The sequence below is a fragment of the Callionymus lyra genome, chromosome 17 (genome assembly GCF_982586985.1).
Source record: "Callionymus lyra chromosome 17, fCalLyr1.hap1.1, whole genome shotgun sequence".
Classification (NCBI taxonomy): Eukaryota; Metazoa; Chordata; class Actinopteri; order Syngnathiformes; family Callionymidae; genus Callionymus; species Callionymus lyra.
The window spans coordinates 528,294-547,413 of record NC_141834.1 but is presented as its reverse complement, the minus strand read 5'-3'; the positions used below and the strand labels follow the sequence as shown (position 1 = coordinate 547,413).

The 19,120-nt window shown below is 36.9% G+C and overlaps 1 protein-coding gene across 4 annotated transcripts; it reads left to right on the top strand.

Moving 5' to 3' along the window:
* Nucleotides 1-59: 59 nt before the first annotated feature.
* Nucleotides 60-18,494, top strand: ptk2bb (protein tyrosine kinase 2 beta, b). 4 transcript variants are annotated; one of them, XM_087812550.1, is made up of 31 exons: nt 60-160; nt 2,927-3,153; nt 4,278-4,456; nt 4,579-4,666; nt 4,989-5,068; nt 5,173-5,235; nt 5,856-5,910; nt 6,478-6,618; nt 6,693-6,767; nt 8,135-8,236; nt 8,307-8,424; nt 8,510-8,549; nt 9,247-9,278; nt 9,347-9,388; nt 9,458-9,555; nt 9,621-9,702; nt 9,772-9,872; nt 9,964-10,079; nt 10,768-10,868; nt 10,977-11,066; nt 12,061-12,265; nt 14,430-14,547; nt 14,621-14,680; nt 14,749-14,871; nt 14,934-15,086; nt 15,279-15,314; nt 16,689-16,713; nt 16,879-16,913; nt 17,471-17,605; nt 17,683-17,763; nt 17,846-18,494. In XM_087812550.1, the coding sequence occupies exons 2-31, from the start codon at nt 2,956-2,958 to the stop codon at nt 18,062-18,064; spliced, it is 2,991 nt and encodes a 996-aa protein (XP_087668676.1). In that variant the 5' UTR covers nt 60-160; nt 2,927-2,955; the 3' UTR covers nt 18,065-18,494. The 4 variants fall into 4 exon arrangements, with proteins under 4 accessions (XP_087668676.1, XP_087668675.1, XP_087668674.1 ...); XM_087812549.1 differs by having other exon boundaries at nt 14,931-15,086; XM_087812548.1 differs by having other exon boundaries at nt 14,934-15,314.
* Nucleotides 18,495-19,120: the final 626 nt, after the last annotated feature.

The following is a 19,120-nucleotide window of genomic DNA, read 5'->3' as shown; positions in this document are numbered from 1 at the left end:
ACAAATAAGGAAGTGGGTCTGTCTCCATCTGGACTCTAGGTGAGGGAGTGTCTCATGCTCACAAACGTACATAGGTGGAGTGAGACAGACGGGCCGATCTGTCAGGCCTTAGACTTCAATTCTCCGCTTTCACTGCCAAAGGAATTTATCCCAGAACCAGGTAAGAATATTTTGTTCCTCATAGTCATTTTAACCGCCTTTCTGTGGCTCAGGTGAGAAGAGAAAATGTGTGCTGTTTAGAGAATAAACAAACAGGCCGGAGATACTGACTTCTCTCTCAACAGAAACTGAGTGTAATGTAACAGAAACAGAACTTTAAAAAGGAAATTGCAGTAGAAAATACAATCTGAAAGCAAGTACATGTGAAATGTCATTATTTGGCTTTAAAGTGAAAGAGTTTGGCAGCCACTCGCTCCTAGAGAAGAAGACAGAGAGAGGACTTTGTTCCTACTGAGCAAGTCTGTGCAGGTGAAGCCACATTCCAGCGCCGGGGGTCATACTGGCAGTACTGCAGACCCTCAGAGAGGCACTGAAGCTTGGACTGCTTGACACGCAGATATGAAATAACTTGAATACTGATATTGATTTAAGTGATTTAAATCTTCCAGATCATTTTTTAATACATGCTGTAGATTCATGAATGTGTAGTAACAAATCCATTCAAAATATGAGGTAGTATGTAAGATAAATAAAATAATTAAAACAAATTAAAAATGATTTTTGAAGCGAAAGATAAATAATTTCTAATTATTTTTCCATGCAATATTATATAAAAAAAAGTATTAAGGCTCATGTCAAATACACTTATTTTCTAAAATTATTTTATTAGACAACAATGTCACAGAAGATGTGAAAGAAAATAAATACCAAGTTTACAGTCCATACATGTGCTAATATGTGTGTTTATGAAGTAGAAACACCAAAAATGTAAACTATTTTTTTGAACAAACACATTTATTTTAAACGAACTCACTTTCATCATCGGTTATATTCTCAGTTTTTAAATCGCCATATCTTTCTTTTAACTGATTAGAGCATAAGAGAAAGCAGATCATCACATCTTGTTAAAACAAAATCTAGTTAAAAAAAATGTTTTTCTGCTTCTGGATTGTATAGTGTTTCAAAACATTGTGCGTTGAATTATTATCACCTACAATATGAGAACTGTTTATGTTCTCTCCCTGGTGTTTTTATTCTGTCCATGTTTACATTCAAAGGGAGTGAAGTCATAATATTGCAAAAGTGTTTTGCTTTACTTGAGCTGTAAGTCTCTTGGTTACCGTAGCAACCTTTATGTGTCTGTGTATACATAGGGTTGTGAAGCTATTTTTGTTAAAGATATCATTTTGGTTCATCAAGAAACCTTGAATGAAACAACAACTTAGTTTTAAAAGAAAAGTTTTTATTTATTTATCGACATGTAAAAAACTAAAACTAGTATGCCCTATATTACAAACATATTACAAAAAATGATAAAATGATTAAAATGTATTAGTAATCTCATGCTTCAACCTCAAAAATGATATAAGGCGAAACATGTCTTTAAACTTTGGCTGACCTTTTTACTTGATGATAGATGAAGTTTGATTTCCAATCTCTAATCAGATTGTTGCAGATCAACCCTTAGTTTCTTTACTCGTGACCTTTAATGTTGTTTTCATACTAGCCAAGAACTATACGTCCTTTACTCCTTATACGATGCTTGTCTCTGTGTACGCCCAGGTGATGGTGCAATACTTCCAGGCTCGGTACTCCATGTCGTTACAAATATATTTGCCCACGCCCACTCGCTTGGGAATTCGTGGCCTCGGGTTATCAAAACACAAGCGGCTTCACCGCCCTAGAGGAAGAGTTTTCTCAGCAGACTGACGGCATTGGTGCTCAATCTCAGCTAAAACATGTGCTCGCAGTAAAAACCAGTAAGTCACAAAAGATGCCAGTAGTTGAACTTGTACTTGTGAAGATATGTTGAGCAAAAGAGCCTGGAGCAAACTGTTTATAGTGTCGTGCACTACTTTGAAAAATGTTGAGAAATGCCGAGTCTGGAGAAATCCATTGATTCAATAACTTAATTCTTTCAGCATTAGATGTTACTTAATCAGTCGAATCCTTTTTTTTACATAACATTCCTTGATAGTGTTTAGAGGACACCGTTTTCTAGACCAACATCCCTCTCAGCACCCGTTTTTATGTGTATACTTAGACATGCACGTGGCTTGTCTTCACTATATGGAATGGAAACAGAGGTTATCAATGTTCTGACTCAACACTTTGCTACGTAGCTTATTGTTCGGTGACACATTTGCTTTGAACCACTAATGCAGTCGCTTCTAAAGTCAATGAAACGTCTCAGTTATTTTCCTTGTGTTGATGATTATTTACATAGTAGATTCTCACTGAATGCAACTCTAAATGAACAAATGTGAATTTATGTAATAAAAGAGGTGTAAAATAAATGAAAACTTGTAATAGATACTTTTCTTCAAAGTAGCACCTTTTTCTCCGATGACTGCTATGCAGACTTTTGGCATTGTTTTGATGAACTTCAAAATATAGTCTCCTGAAATAATTTTTACTTCACAGATGTTACATACTTAGATTTGCAGTTAGGATTTTTGAATAATGCAAACAACAAATTTCAAATCATCTTTACCGATTTTCATGAAGTGGTACTCAAACCAGATATTCTTTTACTCTCAGGTTTAATGTAACAATAAAGAGGATTTAAGCAAAAGATGCCTGTTGTAATGTTTTTTCCAGGTGTTAAAAGTAACTGTCGGTTCAAGCAGAGGGTAAAAGAAGATGAGGTAGACAATCGATGAGTTTCATGGATGTGCTAAAGGATGAAAGAGAGAAGAAATGAGTGAGGAGGGGGTCACACTAAATCTTGCTATTACTTATCCTGGCTGTTTCTTAAACGTGACAGGATGACGTACATGTGACAAAACTGCAAAGATGTACGAGGTGATGTCCGGCGACACCCTGGGCTGGAAGGTGCCCAGTCCGAGGAGCAGCGGTACAGACTCTGGCCCGACGTCGCCCTTCAGCACAGATGGAGGGGTGGTGAAGATCCTCAAAGTCTGCTTCTGCACCAACAATAACCTGGGAAAGAACTTCAAGCTTGTCAAGTGTGACAGCTCCTGGCAGATCAGGGTAAGTTGTGCCAAGTTACTAGAGACCATAAATGTTAGGTTGGTCCGATTCATCAGCTCTGGAAATGATCAAAAATGTCAGATTGTATTTAAAGCGGTTCATTGGTTGTAAATCACACAATAAAGGTTCTTTGTAAATATACATTTTGCCATTTTGGCTAAGAGCAGAAGTTTAACCTGTAACATGCATTTAATTATTTATTTTCTTCATTATCTCATCTTTTACTTTAAATCTGTATACACTACATATGTACGTATATATTGAATTTAGAGTCTGTTAAAGTACTATAAAAAATAGCATTGTAAGATATTGTCACGGGGTGCCGACAAGAACGGCAGCCTCTCCAGCTCTGCAGCATCGATCAATAACTTTCTGTTTTTTATTAAAAATTTTGATTTAACAATTTCGCGAAGGAGATCTATAGAGGGATCAATAAAGTTTATCCATTCTATTTATAGTACTTAAAAAACTTGACTTGCATCAAAATATAATATTAGATGGACCCAAGTTCATCTTATATCTATATATATTTTTTTAAGACACCTTTTCAACGATAAATGAGCTCAAGATTCCTTCATTCACCTTCGACAGCACAGATAGAATTTAGAGCGCTGTGTATAAACAAACAGGCCAACAATCACATGTATTTTATTTTTGTCTTTTGTTTTTTCTTTTGTAGTGTTTTTTTATAACAATGAATTTATCATATTTCCTCGAAATGTTTTAATAACACAACATATATTTTAATTTATATTATAAACATTTGCCATCAAACGTTTTTTTTTTCCATTTAATGATTTCCCTTCACATATTAGTTTTTCCTCATATAATATTTTCTAAATTTACTTTTTCATGCATTCTTGCTACTTATCATACATTTCAAAAATGTTCTCCTAATTTAATCTGATTGATAACTTTTGGTTTTGATCAATTTAAATTAGAGATTATTGTCTATCATTTTAAATGCAACAGAATGATTCCGTGTTTTAAAGATGTTTACTTGTATTATAAGCTCCAGAAATATTATTCACCCTAACCTGTGTTTGTACTTAAAATATTATAAATGACTTGTTAACTTGCAAGTCTGTGGATGACCTACCAAAATCGACATTTATTCTCTTCAGGCAATCATTCGTTCAATTCTCATCAGCGGTCGCCTGGGACCAAACGTTGAGCACGTAGGCTGTTATGGAATATTGTTGAAGCACCTGAAATCAGAGGAACTTCACTGGCTCCATCCGGACCTGACTGTGGGAGAAGTGGAGCAACGCTACGAGAGCCATCATGTAGAGGCTGAATGGAGGTCAAGAATGAACTGGGATCCAATTGCTGACATATCATGTGTTTGATTGAAATATATATATATATATATATATATATATATATATATATATGTATATAATACTGTTTGATGTTTGATCACAGGTATGACCTCAGAATCCGATATGTTCCTGTCAACTTCCTGGAAAAATTTAAAGATGATCGGTCAACTTTAGTGTATTTTTACCAACAGGTACAGATGCACCCCATTTTCTACAATATTTTCTTGATTTTTATGTTTTACTTCTCATCATCATTTTTTGAAACATGTTTTTATTCTAATTAGAAATAAACAAGATGTATTTTTGTTGTTAACTTTGACCTTAATTTACAAAAAAAAGAAAATGTAAAGAAAACGTAAATCTAGGAGTTATTAATAATAATTTAATTATCAATGAAAAGGCTTATATGTTTTTGAGTGTTAAATATGAAAGTTTAAAAACCCTCTTAACTAATTTAAAGATAATACGTAGAATATAAATTACATTTCCTAAATCAAACCCCTGTTGCTGCAGGTGAGGAGCGATTATATGCAGTATCACGCCAGCACGGTCAGTGATGGAATGGCACTACAGCTCGGCTGCTTGGAGATACGGTGAGTCACCATTGTTCACATTGTCTCTCAATTACAGGTTACTTTTATCTCGATCTTAGTCGTGAATCACACAGCTTCAACTGTTACTCCTCCAACATTTTCAGACGATTCTACAAGGACATGAACGCCAAAGGCCTGGAGAAGAAGTCCAATTTCGAGCTTTTAGAGTAAGTTAAATAATAAATATTTATTTATATATTTAATATTTAAATATCAAGTTGAAAATGTTTCTTATATCATATGTCACATGTTTATTAAAGTGGAACAGTAGGCGTGGACCTCGAGTGGACACTGTTCCCCGCTTCTATTTCAATTAGCAGTGATAATGACACATATAAAAACAATAATAATGATAAAAGTAATAATAACAATAAACTTGTAGTATTTAAGGGGGCCTTAAGGGATCCTCAATGACACTTTACAGACAGGAACAGTAAAATCACACTTTAAATAAAACAAATAATAAAATGTTTTATCATAAAATAAGCATGATTAAAATTGGGAAATTGCAGTGAAAGTGAATTAAGGTTAATGTAATCAATTGATATAACCTTTCAGTATTTGCACGCATAATAATTGTATTATTTATTTCTATAATTCTTTGATAACTATAATTAATATAAATACATTTTAATTCTGATTTACTGGGAAGACAATGAAAAGCAAGAAAATATACAGCCCATTTGATTTGGCCTACCCCTTAAACTGTTTTTACTGGCCACTTTTTTTTTATTGTTTTAATCCTATAAAGTGTGTCCTTAACACGTCTATGTTTTCCCTCGTGAAGGAAAGAGGTGGGACTTGACCTGTTCTTCCCACAACAGCTCATCAACAGCATGAAGGTACGTCACTTTTGTTGCTTTGTTTCTTCATACACACTTTAGAATAATACTAAAATAAAAGCGGAAATGACCCAATCTGTCATGTAAAACAGTTTGTTTTAGTTTGATAGATGTGGCTTTATAAAGGTTACAGAGTTCTTGTAAATATATATAGTATAAATAATAGTTGTGAATTAAGGTTATATTTACTGATACTGTTTAAGGTGTTAAGGTTTCCCTTTAAGCCAGGCATGTCCAGAGGGGGCCATTTGCGGCCCCTTGAGCAGGTTTCACGTGGCCATGAGGTCCATTATAAACTGTATTATTCAACCAGAGAGTTTACTTGATTTTATTGTTAAACTTTCCATTTCACTCAGAGGGAACTTGTGTGACATTTAAATAGGACACAAAGTGAGTGTAGTTCGGCCTGTGTAGAATGAGTTGTTGCTTGTAGGATTAAATTTTGGAACATCTGGATGAGGAAACTCTTGGTAAGATGTCATGGTTCTCATTTGGCCCCTGCTCGAATTCTCTTTGAAAACAATTTTGAGCACCCCTGCTTCAATTTAGATGGTTGTTGTTCTCTAGTCTAAGCAGCTCCGGAAGCTGATCCAGCAAACATTCCAGCAGTACGCCACGATGAAAGAAGACGACTGCATGATCAAGTTCTTCGAAGCTCTCAGGGAGGTGGTCAGTTACGAAGAAGAGGCCTTTCCATGTGAGCTAGTGGTGAGGAGCTTGTTTCGTGAAATAAACTGCTGACCGAAGGGAATCATGCGTCTGATCCTGCCGTTCACCTGCAGCAAGGTTGGAGTCTGGCGGTGGAACTGGTCATTGGTGGAAGAGGGATTCGACAGCGGACGCAGAAAAATTCAGCGGTAAGTAATTAAAAAAAAATTAATTAGTTTTTTTTTATTGTATATTTTTCATAAATATGTATTAAATCATTCCTTATAGTCTTTTCTCTTCATTTCATTTCTTTCCTCTTGCTTGCGCAAGTTGCGCACTGCTTCCAGTATTGTACGTTTATGTTAGAGCTTCATCAAATACTATTTGAGCAGCCGTTCATGGGTTACCCGAGGCCTTCAGTCGTTTCAGAGACAGCCCTTGTCCATTGAAATCAACAGCAGTCGAAGGATTGTGTTAACAAATCAGATTCGAGTTGGCAACACGGTCATGTCCTCTATTTGGATTGTCACATGGAGCTTAAATGATGATTTGAGTTAATTAAACCGTTTGTTTTTCAACACAATGGCTGAAGAGCTTGATCTGGTCGTGGATATACTTGCAAAGCCATTTTCAAGAAAAGCTGGACGTTGTTAAGAAAGTTATGCTAACTCGGAGACGAGTCTTTCACGAGTTTCAAATGATTTATTTATTTCCTCCATGAACTACTTGAGTAAATGCATTTTTTTCTTAATAATGTTGCACTTTATGAGATCAATAGTGGTGCTTGTGTGTGTGTGTGTGTTTTGGGGGACAATGCAGAGCGTGTGTGTCGTTGCCATGGAAACCACACAGACTAGTGGGAGTGATATTTTTATATAATGCACTGATGTTCATTTGATGATAAACGTCTTATTGACCTATAACAGTACACGGTCAGATCCCTGTGGTGCATAAAGAACCTTAAAGTAGTTATTGAGAGGTGGATTCATTCAAACGTGCGCCACTGAAGGCCATTGTGTGAAATGCTGCATTATATAACAGTATAGATAGTAAGAAATTAATTAGATAAAAAATATTATAAATAAATAATACCCTAAACAAATCAATAAACAATAATATCAATAATGATAATAAAATAATACAATTTACAAAATCAAATCAAATAAGCAAGGTGATAGATAAAGTATTAGTGACATTTGAGGATATTTTCCCTTTTGATTAATTGAGTCTACTTTTTACACTTGTATACTCAATTTAAATTTTACAAATGTATTTGTATAAACACTTCCTTTTCCTGTCAAGTTATTATATTGTAGAACTTTATTATATTTAATTGAAGTTTTAAATAATTCTGTATTAAAATATTTATTATATGTAACTTTTCATCTTTGTTATGTGTTTTTATTATCATATTAAATATTTACTTTTTAAATTAATAGTGGAAATTTATTTTCCTTTTAACTTAAATATTTATTGGTTTATACCTCGTTCTTTTCCATCTCTATGTTTTACTTATTCATGTTTTTATTTGCAATACTAATAATAATGTCCCAAAAAATGTCTCTGCTCCCTTTAGCCTGTGTTCATGGCTGACTTCAAGCAAATCAAGAGAATTCAGTGTTTACCTCAGAGCAACGGCAAAGCCTTCATCAACCTGGACGTGGAAGGAGCCAAACAGGTGTCGTTCGGGACAAGATCATGATCGACTGATGTAATCTCTGTAGTTACTGACTGTTCTCGTCCCACAGCGTCTGTCCATCAATGTGGCTACAGTCCCGACAGCAGAGAACATGATGGACCTGATAGACGGATACTGTCGTCTTGAGAAAAACACGGACGAGTCTGTCATCTACAGAGCAAACAAGGGTGAGAATCTGTCAGAAGATTGAGCTTCTTAGATCTCAAATGAAAGTGAAATGATAAACTGGGTGAATCTATTGTGTTTTTCCAGATGCACCGGCACGATCTTCATTACCTGAAATACCTAGTAGGCGAGTAAACACACTATTATTTTTATAAAAAAGGTGGTTAGGAAAACTTTCTCATTCCTCTTCTTCACATATTCAGTGCAATACTATAAAAGTATATCATTGTATTTGTTGAATTTAGAAATTGTAAATTGTTCTCTTTTACAATCATTGTAGTTTTCCTTTTCAATAATTATATTCAATCATTTATATATTGAAAAGGTAGTTGTTGTTTTTTATAACTCAATTAAAAATATTTCAAAATGTATGTATTATTGTTACTCATAGAGTTAGATATTCGATAGATTTTTTTTTTTTTTTTTTCGTAGCCTTTTATGTTCAATATAAGAATGTTGGTATAATATGCCACCAGACAATATTGAACTTAAACATCTACAAATGAATACATTTGAGTTTAAAATGTATATTTCTATAATTGGAATTGAATTAAAATATATAAATCTCTCTATCTGTTTATAAAAAAACATGTAAAATATTATTTAATGTATATCACTCTAATAGAAAAAAAAATCAACTTTCAACATTTGAAAGGTAAAATTTAACCATTTAATATTTTGATGCCACTGATATACTTCACTATACAATACCACTAAAAATGTTTCCGTTGTTGCTAAAACATCAATATAAAGTATGTCCACAGTTCTACACTACATTATGAAGATGAAATAAGTGCTGACATTGTTGTTTTTCTGTTCTGCAGCAGAGACTCCGGCTCTCTCCGACACAGCATGGGTGAGCTCGATGCACAGTTTGATCTCTTTCTCAACATGTCTTTTTTTAATTTCTAATATCACTTTCAGGGTCAGATATCTATTGTGAGATAGATGAGAGACCAACATCAGGTTTGTTGACATCCCTAAACATTATTTTAACAAAACGTCATCAGTACTCATGTCACTCTCACTCTGCAGTAGTGAAATACGGCATTGACCGGAATGACATTGAGCTGGGAAGTATCCTTGGAGCTGGATTTTTTGGAGAAGTCTACGACGGCGTGTACAAACACTCTGTAAGTCTTCTGAAAGTCACATAACCAGTAGTTTATTTAAAAAATTGTGATCTATTTTTGGACAGAATGGTGAGAGAGTCAACGTGGCGGTTAAGACATGCAAAGACTATTCGCCGGATGTGATGGAGAAGTTCATGAGTGAAGCAGGTAGTACACATCAAGCAAACATACTTGTCACACTGAGAGGGAACGTTGTGTTTGTGTGTGACACCACAGTGATCATGAAAAACCTGGATCACCCTCACATCGTGAAGCTCATCGGAATCATCGAGGACGATCCGGTGTGGATCGTCATGGAGCTCTACCAGCACGGAGAGGTCAGAAGCAGTTAAGATCAGACTGATCCTTACATTGAATTGATCATAAGTGGAAATCATTATATCAAAAAGACGATTGACATCCTTGCAGCTCGGGAACTATCTGACCCAGAACAGCGAGTTGTTGACCAACACAACTCTGGTGCTGTTCAGTCTGCAGATCTGCAAAGCTCTGGTCTACCTCGAAGGTGTAAACATGGTTCACAGGTAAATAAAACATACATTTTCTTGTTCGTATTTAGTTTTTGAATATTATTTCTACTCTCATTGTCACATTAACAAGGAGAACCAGGATTGTAAGGAAATCCACAAGACAGATGGTGAAATAAAGAAATACAATTCACAATTTACAAAACAAACAGGAGTCCAAACAACAGTGCAATACTATAAATGTCCATTGGGTTGGAGGAAACAAATCCAATCCTTATCTATTTATTGACAGTGTTGATGGTCTTTAGGAGGCGCTCTAGCAAGAAGCCCAAGAGCAAGTAAGGTAGAAAAACATATTATGCAAGTTGAAGTTGATCAATCAGGTTAATGAAAAAGGAATTAGAAATGTTGCACAAAAGTATTGACTTAATAGAAATTAAATGTAAAGAGGTATCGTTCCGACTTGTCAAAGAGGGTTCAGGTAAACTTTTTTTTAATCTAGTCATGTTAGTGTTCTGGTCTAAGAAAGCATTATTTATAGTTTTTCAAAATGTTCTGTGTACCATCTTTTATATGTCCATATCTCCTGTTACAACGTAACAACACTCTTATAGTCCGGTATGGCCTAGAAATGTGCAAATATATATATTTTTTAAAATCTAGTTTGTGTTGCTTATATTCATGTATGCTCAATGTTTCACCCAAAATTTTCGTATTACAATTCCTTCCTTTCTATTTCCGACAGAGATATTGCAGTTCGTAATGTGTTAGTAGCCAGTCCAGACTGTGTGAAGCTGGGAGACTTCGGTCTTTCAAGATACATTGAGGATGAAGAATACTACAAAGGTAAAGAAGACGAGTGGATTTTAACAGCTTAAATTGGAAACAGTACTAAAAAAATGTTGCCAGTGTCCTAAAATAAACTGTTATAGTCAAGTTTTCTGTTATTCGTAGCCTCTGTCACTCGACTGCCCATCAAGTGGATGGCACCAGAGTCCATTAACTTCCGTCGTTTCACCTCAGCAAGTGATGTCTGGATGTTTGGTGAGTGTAGTATTTATATAAAAATATGTTTTTGGTGTATGTCTTCAAACTACATTGTTGATTTGACTTTAAATTGAATGAACAAATTGGCAACTACACCTAATTTTTATTTATCTTTGATTATTGCCACGTTTATTTGTTGTGTACCTGACATTTTTGATGCAAGATTAAAAATGAAAAAGGTAAAATAAGGAAGTCGCTTTTTAATAGCCAAAACCGTAATAGGTTGGTATGTAGAAGAAATAAAAAGCCTTGAAATTTTATTTAGTGGACAAAATGACACTAGGAGAACAACAATAGGAAAAGCACATTATCACATGTAAGGCCTTACCTGATATTGAAAGAAACATGGTTAAAATGATTGAATAAAAAAACAAAAAACATTTTCATTTATATGTTGGGCTCACTATCTATATATACTTTAGCGACATGGCAGGAAACAGAAGAAATGGCAAAAAAAGTGGATCCACCAACCAAGAAACGAGTCATTAATAATAAAAACATTTCAGAAATCTACAATCGCCACTCGATGACAATGTATATCGATCAATTTAGCCATTTTTTAGATAGATACTTTACTAATCCATAGGAATGTGTAAATTATATGTTGTAAGATGCTGTTAGATGTTAAGAGTTTATAGCAAGGTCCCCAACATTTAAGTAACGGAGCACTTCTTCATGGATGTTTAATAGTTTAAAGGACTACCAGGTTGTTTGATTAAAAAGTTCCTAGTTTGTTTGTTTTATGCATAAAGAAGTTTAATTTTGACTATTCTTTTTTTTAATATAGTCATTTGCTGTAAAATATGCATTAATGTCAGACAGTGATTCAAAAAGTACAGAAGATACAACCATTGCCATGTCTCACTGGCCCTTTAAGTGGTCCTTGCGGGCACCGGTGGGAACATCACTGGTGACCCCTGCTCTACTCAGAGAACCCTGCAACAGGACTAAGCAACAAGAAACAAATGATTAACATGTAATTCATCCACAGCTGTTTGCATGTGGGAGATCATGAGTCGTGGTCAACAGCCATTTTTTTGGCTCGAGAACCGAGATGTCATAAACCAGTTGGAGCAAGGCATCCGACTCCCCAAGCCTGAAAACTGCCCCCCAGCTCTGTACTCACTGATGACCCGCTGCTGGTCCTATGACCCCAGAGAGAGACCTACGTTCACGGAGCTGGTGATCAAGATCAGGTAAAGTTCCAGGGTTTATTCTTCTTAATTGGTTCAAAGTTGTCTTAATTATATTTCAGTTTTCTGTCATGTCAATGAAAATAATATTACATATCGCTTTCCTATTTTGGCTGGTGTCAAAAAATGAATTTAAGCAAAAAATCTATAGTATTTTAAACACTAAAAGTAGATAAAAAATAAACGATAATTACTTTAATTTCTTATTCGTTGTTTTCCGTTAGGGTGAGAAGGGGATTATAATTGATATATCTTCCTGTACTCTACCTTTAAATATAAGGTATTTGTATTAAATAAAATACAATAATATAAATAAAATATTAAAAGTAGAGACTCATCACCTAGGCAAGGATTTAAAGCCCTACAAGTCAAGGTCCATGGTGCTGAAGAAGAGGAAAGTGATTGAAAAGTTCAGTTTTTCGTCTCAGGAACTGTCATCCCAACCATCACAGGGAAACCTGTCGATAGTTTGACAAAGCTCTTTGACTCTAGCCTGAAAGTCTCTGCCAGAAATCCATCAATGAGCTTAGAAAGTCCGGTCTGCCTGGTAGATTTAAAGCCTGGATCTACCAGCACTCTATCCTGCCCCGAGTTCTGTGGCCCCTGTTGGTCTCTGCATTCCATATGACAACGGTGGAGTCCCTAGAAAGGAAGATCAGCAGGTTTCTTCTGAAGTGTCTGGGGCTGCCACGTAGTCTTCCCAGTACGGGACTGTATGTGACGAGTAACTTCCTGCAGCTGCCTTTCAGTGGCCACACTGAAGGATTCATGGTGGTACACACCAGAGATGTCCTACAGTACAGGGACTCCAGAGACTGCCAGGTCTTATCATTGAGGTGAGGACAGGAAGAAGTTGGCAGAACATCTACTCCAGGAAGAGTTTCAAGCAGGTGTGGAGGAAGAGCTACTGAGCAGGGCTGTGGGACTTCGGCAACAGGGAGCGTGGACAAGGTGGCAGAGTACAGATCAGCTGGGCAAACATCTTGCAGTAACATTTACATCTGGTTGGTTTCACGGTGCAAGCTGTCTGAAGAGTGAGACACCTTGCCTTTCTGCTCTGGAAGAGGCTCTTTAGAACATCTCCTCAGCAGCTGCCCCAGGGCTTTGGCTGATGGTCGCTTTCGTTGGTGCCACGACCAGGTGCTTTAGGAACTTTCTGAGAACGTAGACTCAGCCCATTTAAACCAGAAGAACACCATCATGCTCCAAAGAAGGTAGTCTCCTTCAACAAAGCTGGAGAGAAACCTCAGGCATGCTCACACTTAACAACAGGCCTCCACCACAAAGCCTCTGACTGGCAGCTGCAGGTCGACCTGTGAAAACAGCTGAGGTTCCCCCAACATATTGCAAGGCTCTGCCCAGACATGATAGTTACCTCTAAGGCTTCAAGACATCTCATCATGCTGGATCTTACGGATCACTGGGAAGAGTTTATTGAGGATTCCAATTAGAGGAAACGTACAGGGAGAGAGGCTGAAAATGTTCTATAAGCCTATAGAAGTTGACTCTATGGGTTTTGCAGGATATTCATTGTTGTCCAAGTCCTTAGACGTGTGGGTGTGACAGAGGCGGCCAAGAAGAGGGCCATTCAATTTGCAAGCGAAGCCGTAGAAAAAATAACACAAAGTGGCTTTGGATTAAGAGGGGCTGATCCGTGGTCTGCTCCTGGGAAGCAAGTCAGGACTTGGTCAACGCCGGCTAGGTCGTCTGGATGAGGGTATATGATGTCGTGAGACCCGATGATCCCAGGATACATCACTGAGGAGGCATGCCAGTGCATCCATGAGATGTTTCTTGCATAGGTGCCAGCATAACCTTGCCCTAGATCTTATTTGTGGTCATGGTATAAACATTATAACCTTTTAGATCAAGGTTTGGCAGTTCCATCTCCCCTGGGGCCACATTAAATACTGTGACTGTTGTGAGTAAAAAAAAAAGCTGTTTTTCTAAATGATCTCAATATTCACTGACAAACTGTCCTTAACAAAGAACTTCACAAGTTGTATAACAGTGAGTTAATACAATAATACAAAATATAATTGTTGCTGTGACTTTCTACATTTTCTTACGCAGATTAGTTCTACTCTGACATAATTAGGGCCTCATGAAAAATGTGCCCATGTCTGTTTTTAGATAATGGTTAACGACTGACTCTTGATCATTCCAGTGATGTCCACAAGATGGAGAAAGAGGAGGAGGAGGAGCGTGGGCGAGGGCTGAGAGAAAGAACGCGCTCCACAAAATATTTTGAACCTAAGTTTAAGTTTGATGAGCCTCCTCCCAAGGTGTGTTTCCTCGTGAAATAACTACAAATCGCAAGAAATGATTAAAATCTGCTATTTTGTGTTTCTTTTGTAGCCATCCAGGATGAAACCAGGCCGCTTTGGGAACGCATTCACTATTGGTTTGCACATCCAGGTACACATAAAGGCTTTTGTTTCCTCCTGGTAAAGCTAGAACTTTGATTTATGTTTGTGTTTGTGCAGCTGAATGAGGCCCTGTGTGCCAGCTCTCCTGACTTAGCCAGTCCCAGTGAATACCAGTCTCCTGTCGACTCCATGAACACGCTCACCTTGCCTGTCCGCTCACCAAGACGGCGCAGCATGGGGGTAAATTCAATCAAGAACTCACACACAAATTAAACAATTGACATGTGAGCTTTTGCCAGCAGGAGAGTGAGTTCATGCGAGCGGACGCCACCAGTCGAGAAGACGCCCAAAAGCTGTGGCAGCAAGAACGCCATCACATGCAGGACACCCTCCGCATGCAGAAGGAGCAGATGAAGGAGGATGAGAAGTGGCTGGAGAAAGAAGAGAGATTCCTGGTGGGAAAGAGAAGATCCTTAGCTTTAGCCCGTCCCCTCTCTCTGGCTCTGTGTCCCACAAAAGCAGAGGGGTCATCTGTAAAAAGTGTCGCCCGATCCGCTAGTTTTATGTTGAATGTGCCACTGGCCACAGTTCCAAACAGAGGATCCATATCCATATGCTATGAAATGAACCTGCCTGTTCTTTTGCAGGACCCCATGGGGCCAGAAGAAACCACCAGCCCTCTGGTGAGTGTTTATACAAACTAAAAAAAAACACTCGATGAAAGTCTCTATTTTTATAAATAGTTCTGTTCAAACTGAAAACGAATCTAACCACCTCTTTATTACCGTGTATAAAAGAAAATGGAAGTTAAATTTATGATACCGACTGACGGTAACCATGTCAGTACAGGATTAACACATTTACAGTATCACCTGCCACCCATACACATGCGCACTGGACTCTCTAACTCACATACAGCAACAATCGATAATTGTTTGGATCACATTACAGTATTCACAAACATAAAGTGACGATGTTTTGACGGATGTGACGTATCATGTTCAAAAATATAACTTTATTGAAAAAACGTGTAATGTTTTATAGTGATCAGTGACTGTTTTGTGCAAGATTATTCATTTACAAAACACAACTTTGCGCAAAGCAATTGAAAATATGACAAAAATATTTACTGAACCAGTAGCTGTATGATAACATTTTCACTGGAAATTTGATTTTATTTAATTATTCATACAACAATAATTCGTAATGATTAATGTCAAAATATCATCATTCCTCTTAAATTGATTCTTAAATTGTTCAACAAACAACATTTATTTCATATGAATAAATAGATTTCCTTCTTGTCTTATCTTATTATTATTTACTGTGAATAAATGGAAGTATAAAGATGAGTACTGCAGAAATGTAATTAAACCTTCAGTTTTTAACCTTAAATTCTGGTGATTTAAATAATTTAAATCGGGATTTTCTAAAACTATTAGGAAAAAATGAAACTATTCTTGATCACTAGAAGAAACCTGTAGTGTCAGCGATCTCCCACACGTCATAAAACATTTTATATGAAGGTCATTGTTTTGTTTGTAATGATTCAAAGGTTGGTTTAGTTAGTGTCACATATTTTATAATTAAACACAATATTGTTTATCTAACAAGACTCCACACATACTGTACACCAACAACAACACACAGTGGAAACAAAACATTACTCATTGTCACAATCATTTCTTTAAGAAAAAGTAGTTTCTTGTATCTTCAAATCGCTTATAAAGTTGTGTTTTGTAATAATTTAAATTTCACGGTTGCCCAACACTATAAAACAACGTTTTCCTAAAAGTTTGTCAGTACTGTAATGAAATCTGAAAAGTGATCGATTGTTTCTGCCTCGTTGCTGACAGAGTTAGAGGGGCCAGTGCGCATGCCTGAGGGCGCCAGTGCGCATGCTCGTGTGAATACTGTAATAGTGTTAATCCTGTACTGAAATCACTATTTGTATCAGTTTATTTGTAATGCAATTCCATAGTTGGCCACTAGATAGAGCCATTGTCCAGTACAGAACTTAATAACCTTCCTTATGTTTTGCTTGTCTTTGTTTTTAGTCCAACGAATTCGATAGCGAAAATGGTGAGTACTAAATCATCATCAATAATATATTTGATGATAAGTTTGTGTAGTTTTTGTTAAGTTGTAGATTGTTTTCTTTTTCATTGTTATCTTTAGTTGATCAGGCTATTTTTTTTTCACCTTGCAAGGTTTTGTTTAAAATAGAGTTTTGTCTTTATTCTCCAGCTCCACCGGTGAAGCCTCCTCGACTTACAGCACAGGTAAATAATAAGTCTTAAACTTCTCTGTGCACACACAAGCATTAATGTGAATTACGTAAAGTAATCTTGCCAACAGATAAGATATCAAAAGTTACAGTATAGTATGCATAAAAGAGGATTACTAATAAAGTATCTGTCTATTTAAAAATATGTATATGTGTTATGTTTTCTTAAAATACATTTTCTTTAGTAAATAAATAACCAGCCACTGGAGATAAGCAGCCTCAAAGTCAGTGTTGACTTTTGAGAGATTATATATATATATCTATATATCTATAGATATATAGATATATATCTCACCATAATTAATTTGAATTATTTCTAAAATTGGGTTATTCTTTCACTCAGTTTGGCTTCACCCCAAACTCTAAATTATTCTCTTATTATGAGATGTTCATCTATGTTATGACAAATAAAGAATATGTATAATTAGAACAAAAGCCCCGTAGGTCATCAGCCTCAACTGACAAAAACAAAAAAACACTTGGAAGAAAGTCAGAGTTATTGAGTGACTGAATATGATTTCAACGACTAAATAGTGAGTTTTTCTCCGTCAGCCTGCGCCGACTGCTGAGCTAGACCGCTCCGATGACAAAGTGTACCAGTATGTCATGGACCTGGTCAAAGTGGTTGTGGAACTAAAGAATGCCATCCCCGATATGCAGCCAGACCAGTACATCACAATTGTCAAAGTAGGCGTTCTGATTTTTCCTCCCAAAAGTAGAGATATTCCAGGTTAAAGTAATTCAAATGATTTCTCCGCCCTCAGTCAGTGGGCCTGGCTCTGCGGGACCTGATCCGCAGTGTGGATGATATACTTCCAACCTTACATGAGTCAGTCAAGACAGAGGTACAGTAACTTTTAAGGCCTCGTCAGCACATTTTTTAATCTTTAAAGCCATCAAAAGTCACTTCCTGTCTGTCTCCTATAGATCGAGGGAACCCAAAAGCTCCTGAACAACGACATGGCCGAGCTGATCAGCAAGATGAGACTGGCCCAACAGAATGCCATCACTTCCCTGAAAGAGGAGTGCAAGAAACAAATGCTGGCCGCATCTCACACTCTTGCTATGGACAGCAAGAACATGCTGGACGCTGTGGATCAAGCTCGGGTGCGAGCCAACTTGGCCAAGCCTGTGATACAAGAGTGAACTCTTCAGACTGAACACTAAATTGACTCTCGTCTTCTCAGTGAAGCGGATGTTGTTCTTTTCCAGATTCTCTATGTCCTCAGCGCAAACCTGTGAATTATCTCAGTTTTAATGTAATATGTCGAGGGTTCAAGTGCTTAAGACAAAGCCGTAAATAAATCATTATCATTCTTTCATTAATTCACTTCAACTAAATCACCTCTTCTACAAACTTTAATTCAATGTAGAATCATGTATGAGACACAACATGACTCACATGCCGAGAGAGGGTGGTTGGTGACGTCCTTACATCTTTACAGAACCACATAATAAGATACTTTTTTTTTTTTATAATTGTTGCCCTGTTAAGCCTGAAGGAGTTTCTTCTTCCTTTTGATCAGCACTCCAATCAAATGAATAAACAGTTCTTATTGTAACTTAATAAAATTCATGATCACTTTCAAATCTTTTTTTAAGATGCCCCTCCCACCGCTCATGTCGCATAACACTGCTTATTTTTTACCTTTATTCCCTTACAATCTGTTTTTTGCAGCACATCTTCTTTACTTGACAGTTCTACATTGTGGAGCTCTGCCCTCTACAGGCTGTCGCTATGGGTTGCTCTTTCCACCTGCTGAGAAAAGTTAATGCGCTCGCCACCCAGCAGGGGCAGTACCGTCCCCCCTATATAAGGCCTCATTTTCCGCAAAATGGCAGTATTTTTTCACTCGGCATTGACAAAAGGTTATGTGCTACTGCTCACCAGGCACATGTGTCATTTGTCTGATCAGATGTACCTGACTTCCGGGTGCTCCCACATGGTCTGATGAGTACAAGCCGGCTTCACCAGTGGGTTGTGGTAGGTTCTTGGATGATGACGCAGGAACTGTGGTGCGTTTTCCAGGTGTCCTCCTGCTGTGTCCACACGATCCCAAATAAAAAGTAAACTAATGCACATGTGTAACCATACTCTGCTCTGGGTGGATCCAAACATTGCATTTAGTGACGAAACCCGGAGATCTTTATAATGTTCTGTTTTTTTCCTGCACAAGAAAATTATAAAGTTCATGAAGGCAG

Bases quoted from the DNA above. Each gene is read 5' to 3' on its own strand.
- ptk2bb (XM_087812547.1), top strand. From the start codon at position 2,956: ATGTACGAGGTGATGTCCGGCGACACCCTGGGCTGGAAGGTGCCCAGT. The intron at 15,315-16,688 runs GTGAGTGTTTAT...CTTTGTTTTTAG, and splicing joins AAGAAACCACCAGCCCTCTG to TCCAACGAATTCGATAGCGA. The intron at 17,764-17,845 runs GTACAGTAACTT...TGTCTCCTATAG, and splicing joins ATGAGTCAGTCAAGACAGAG to ATCGAGGGAACCCAAAAGCT.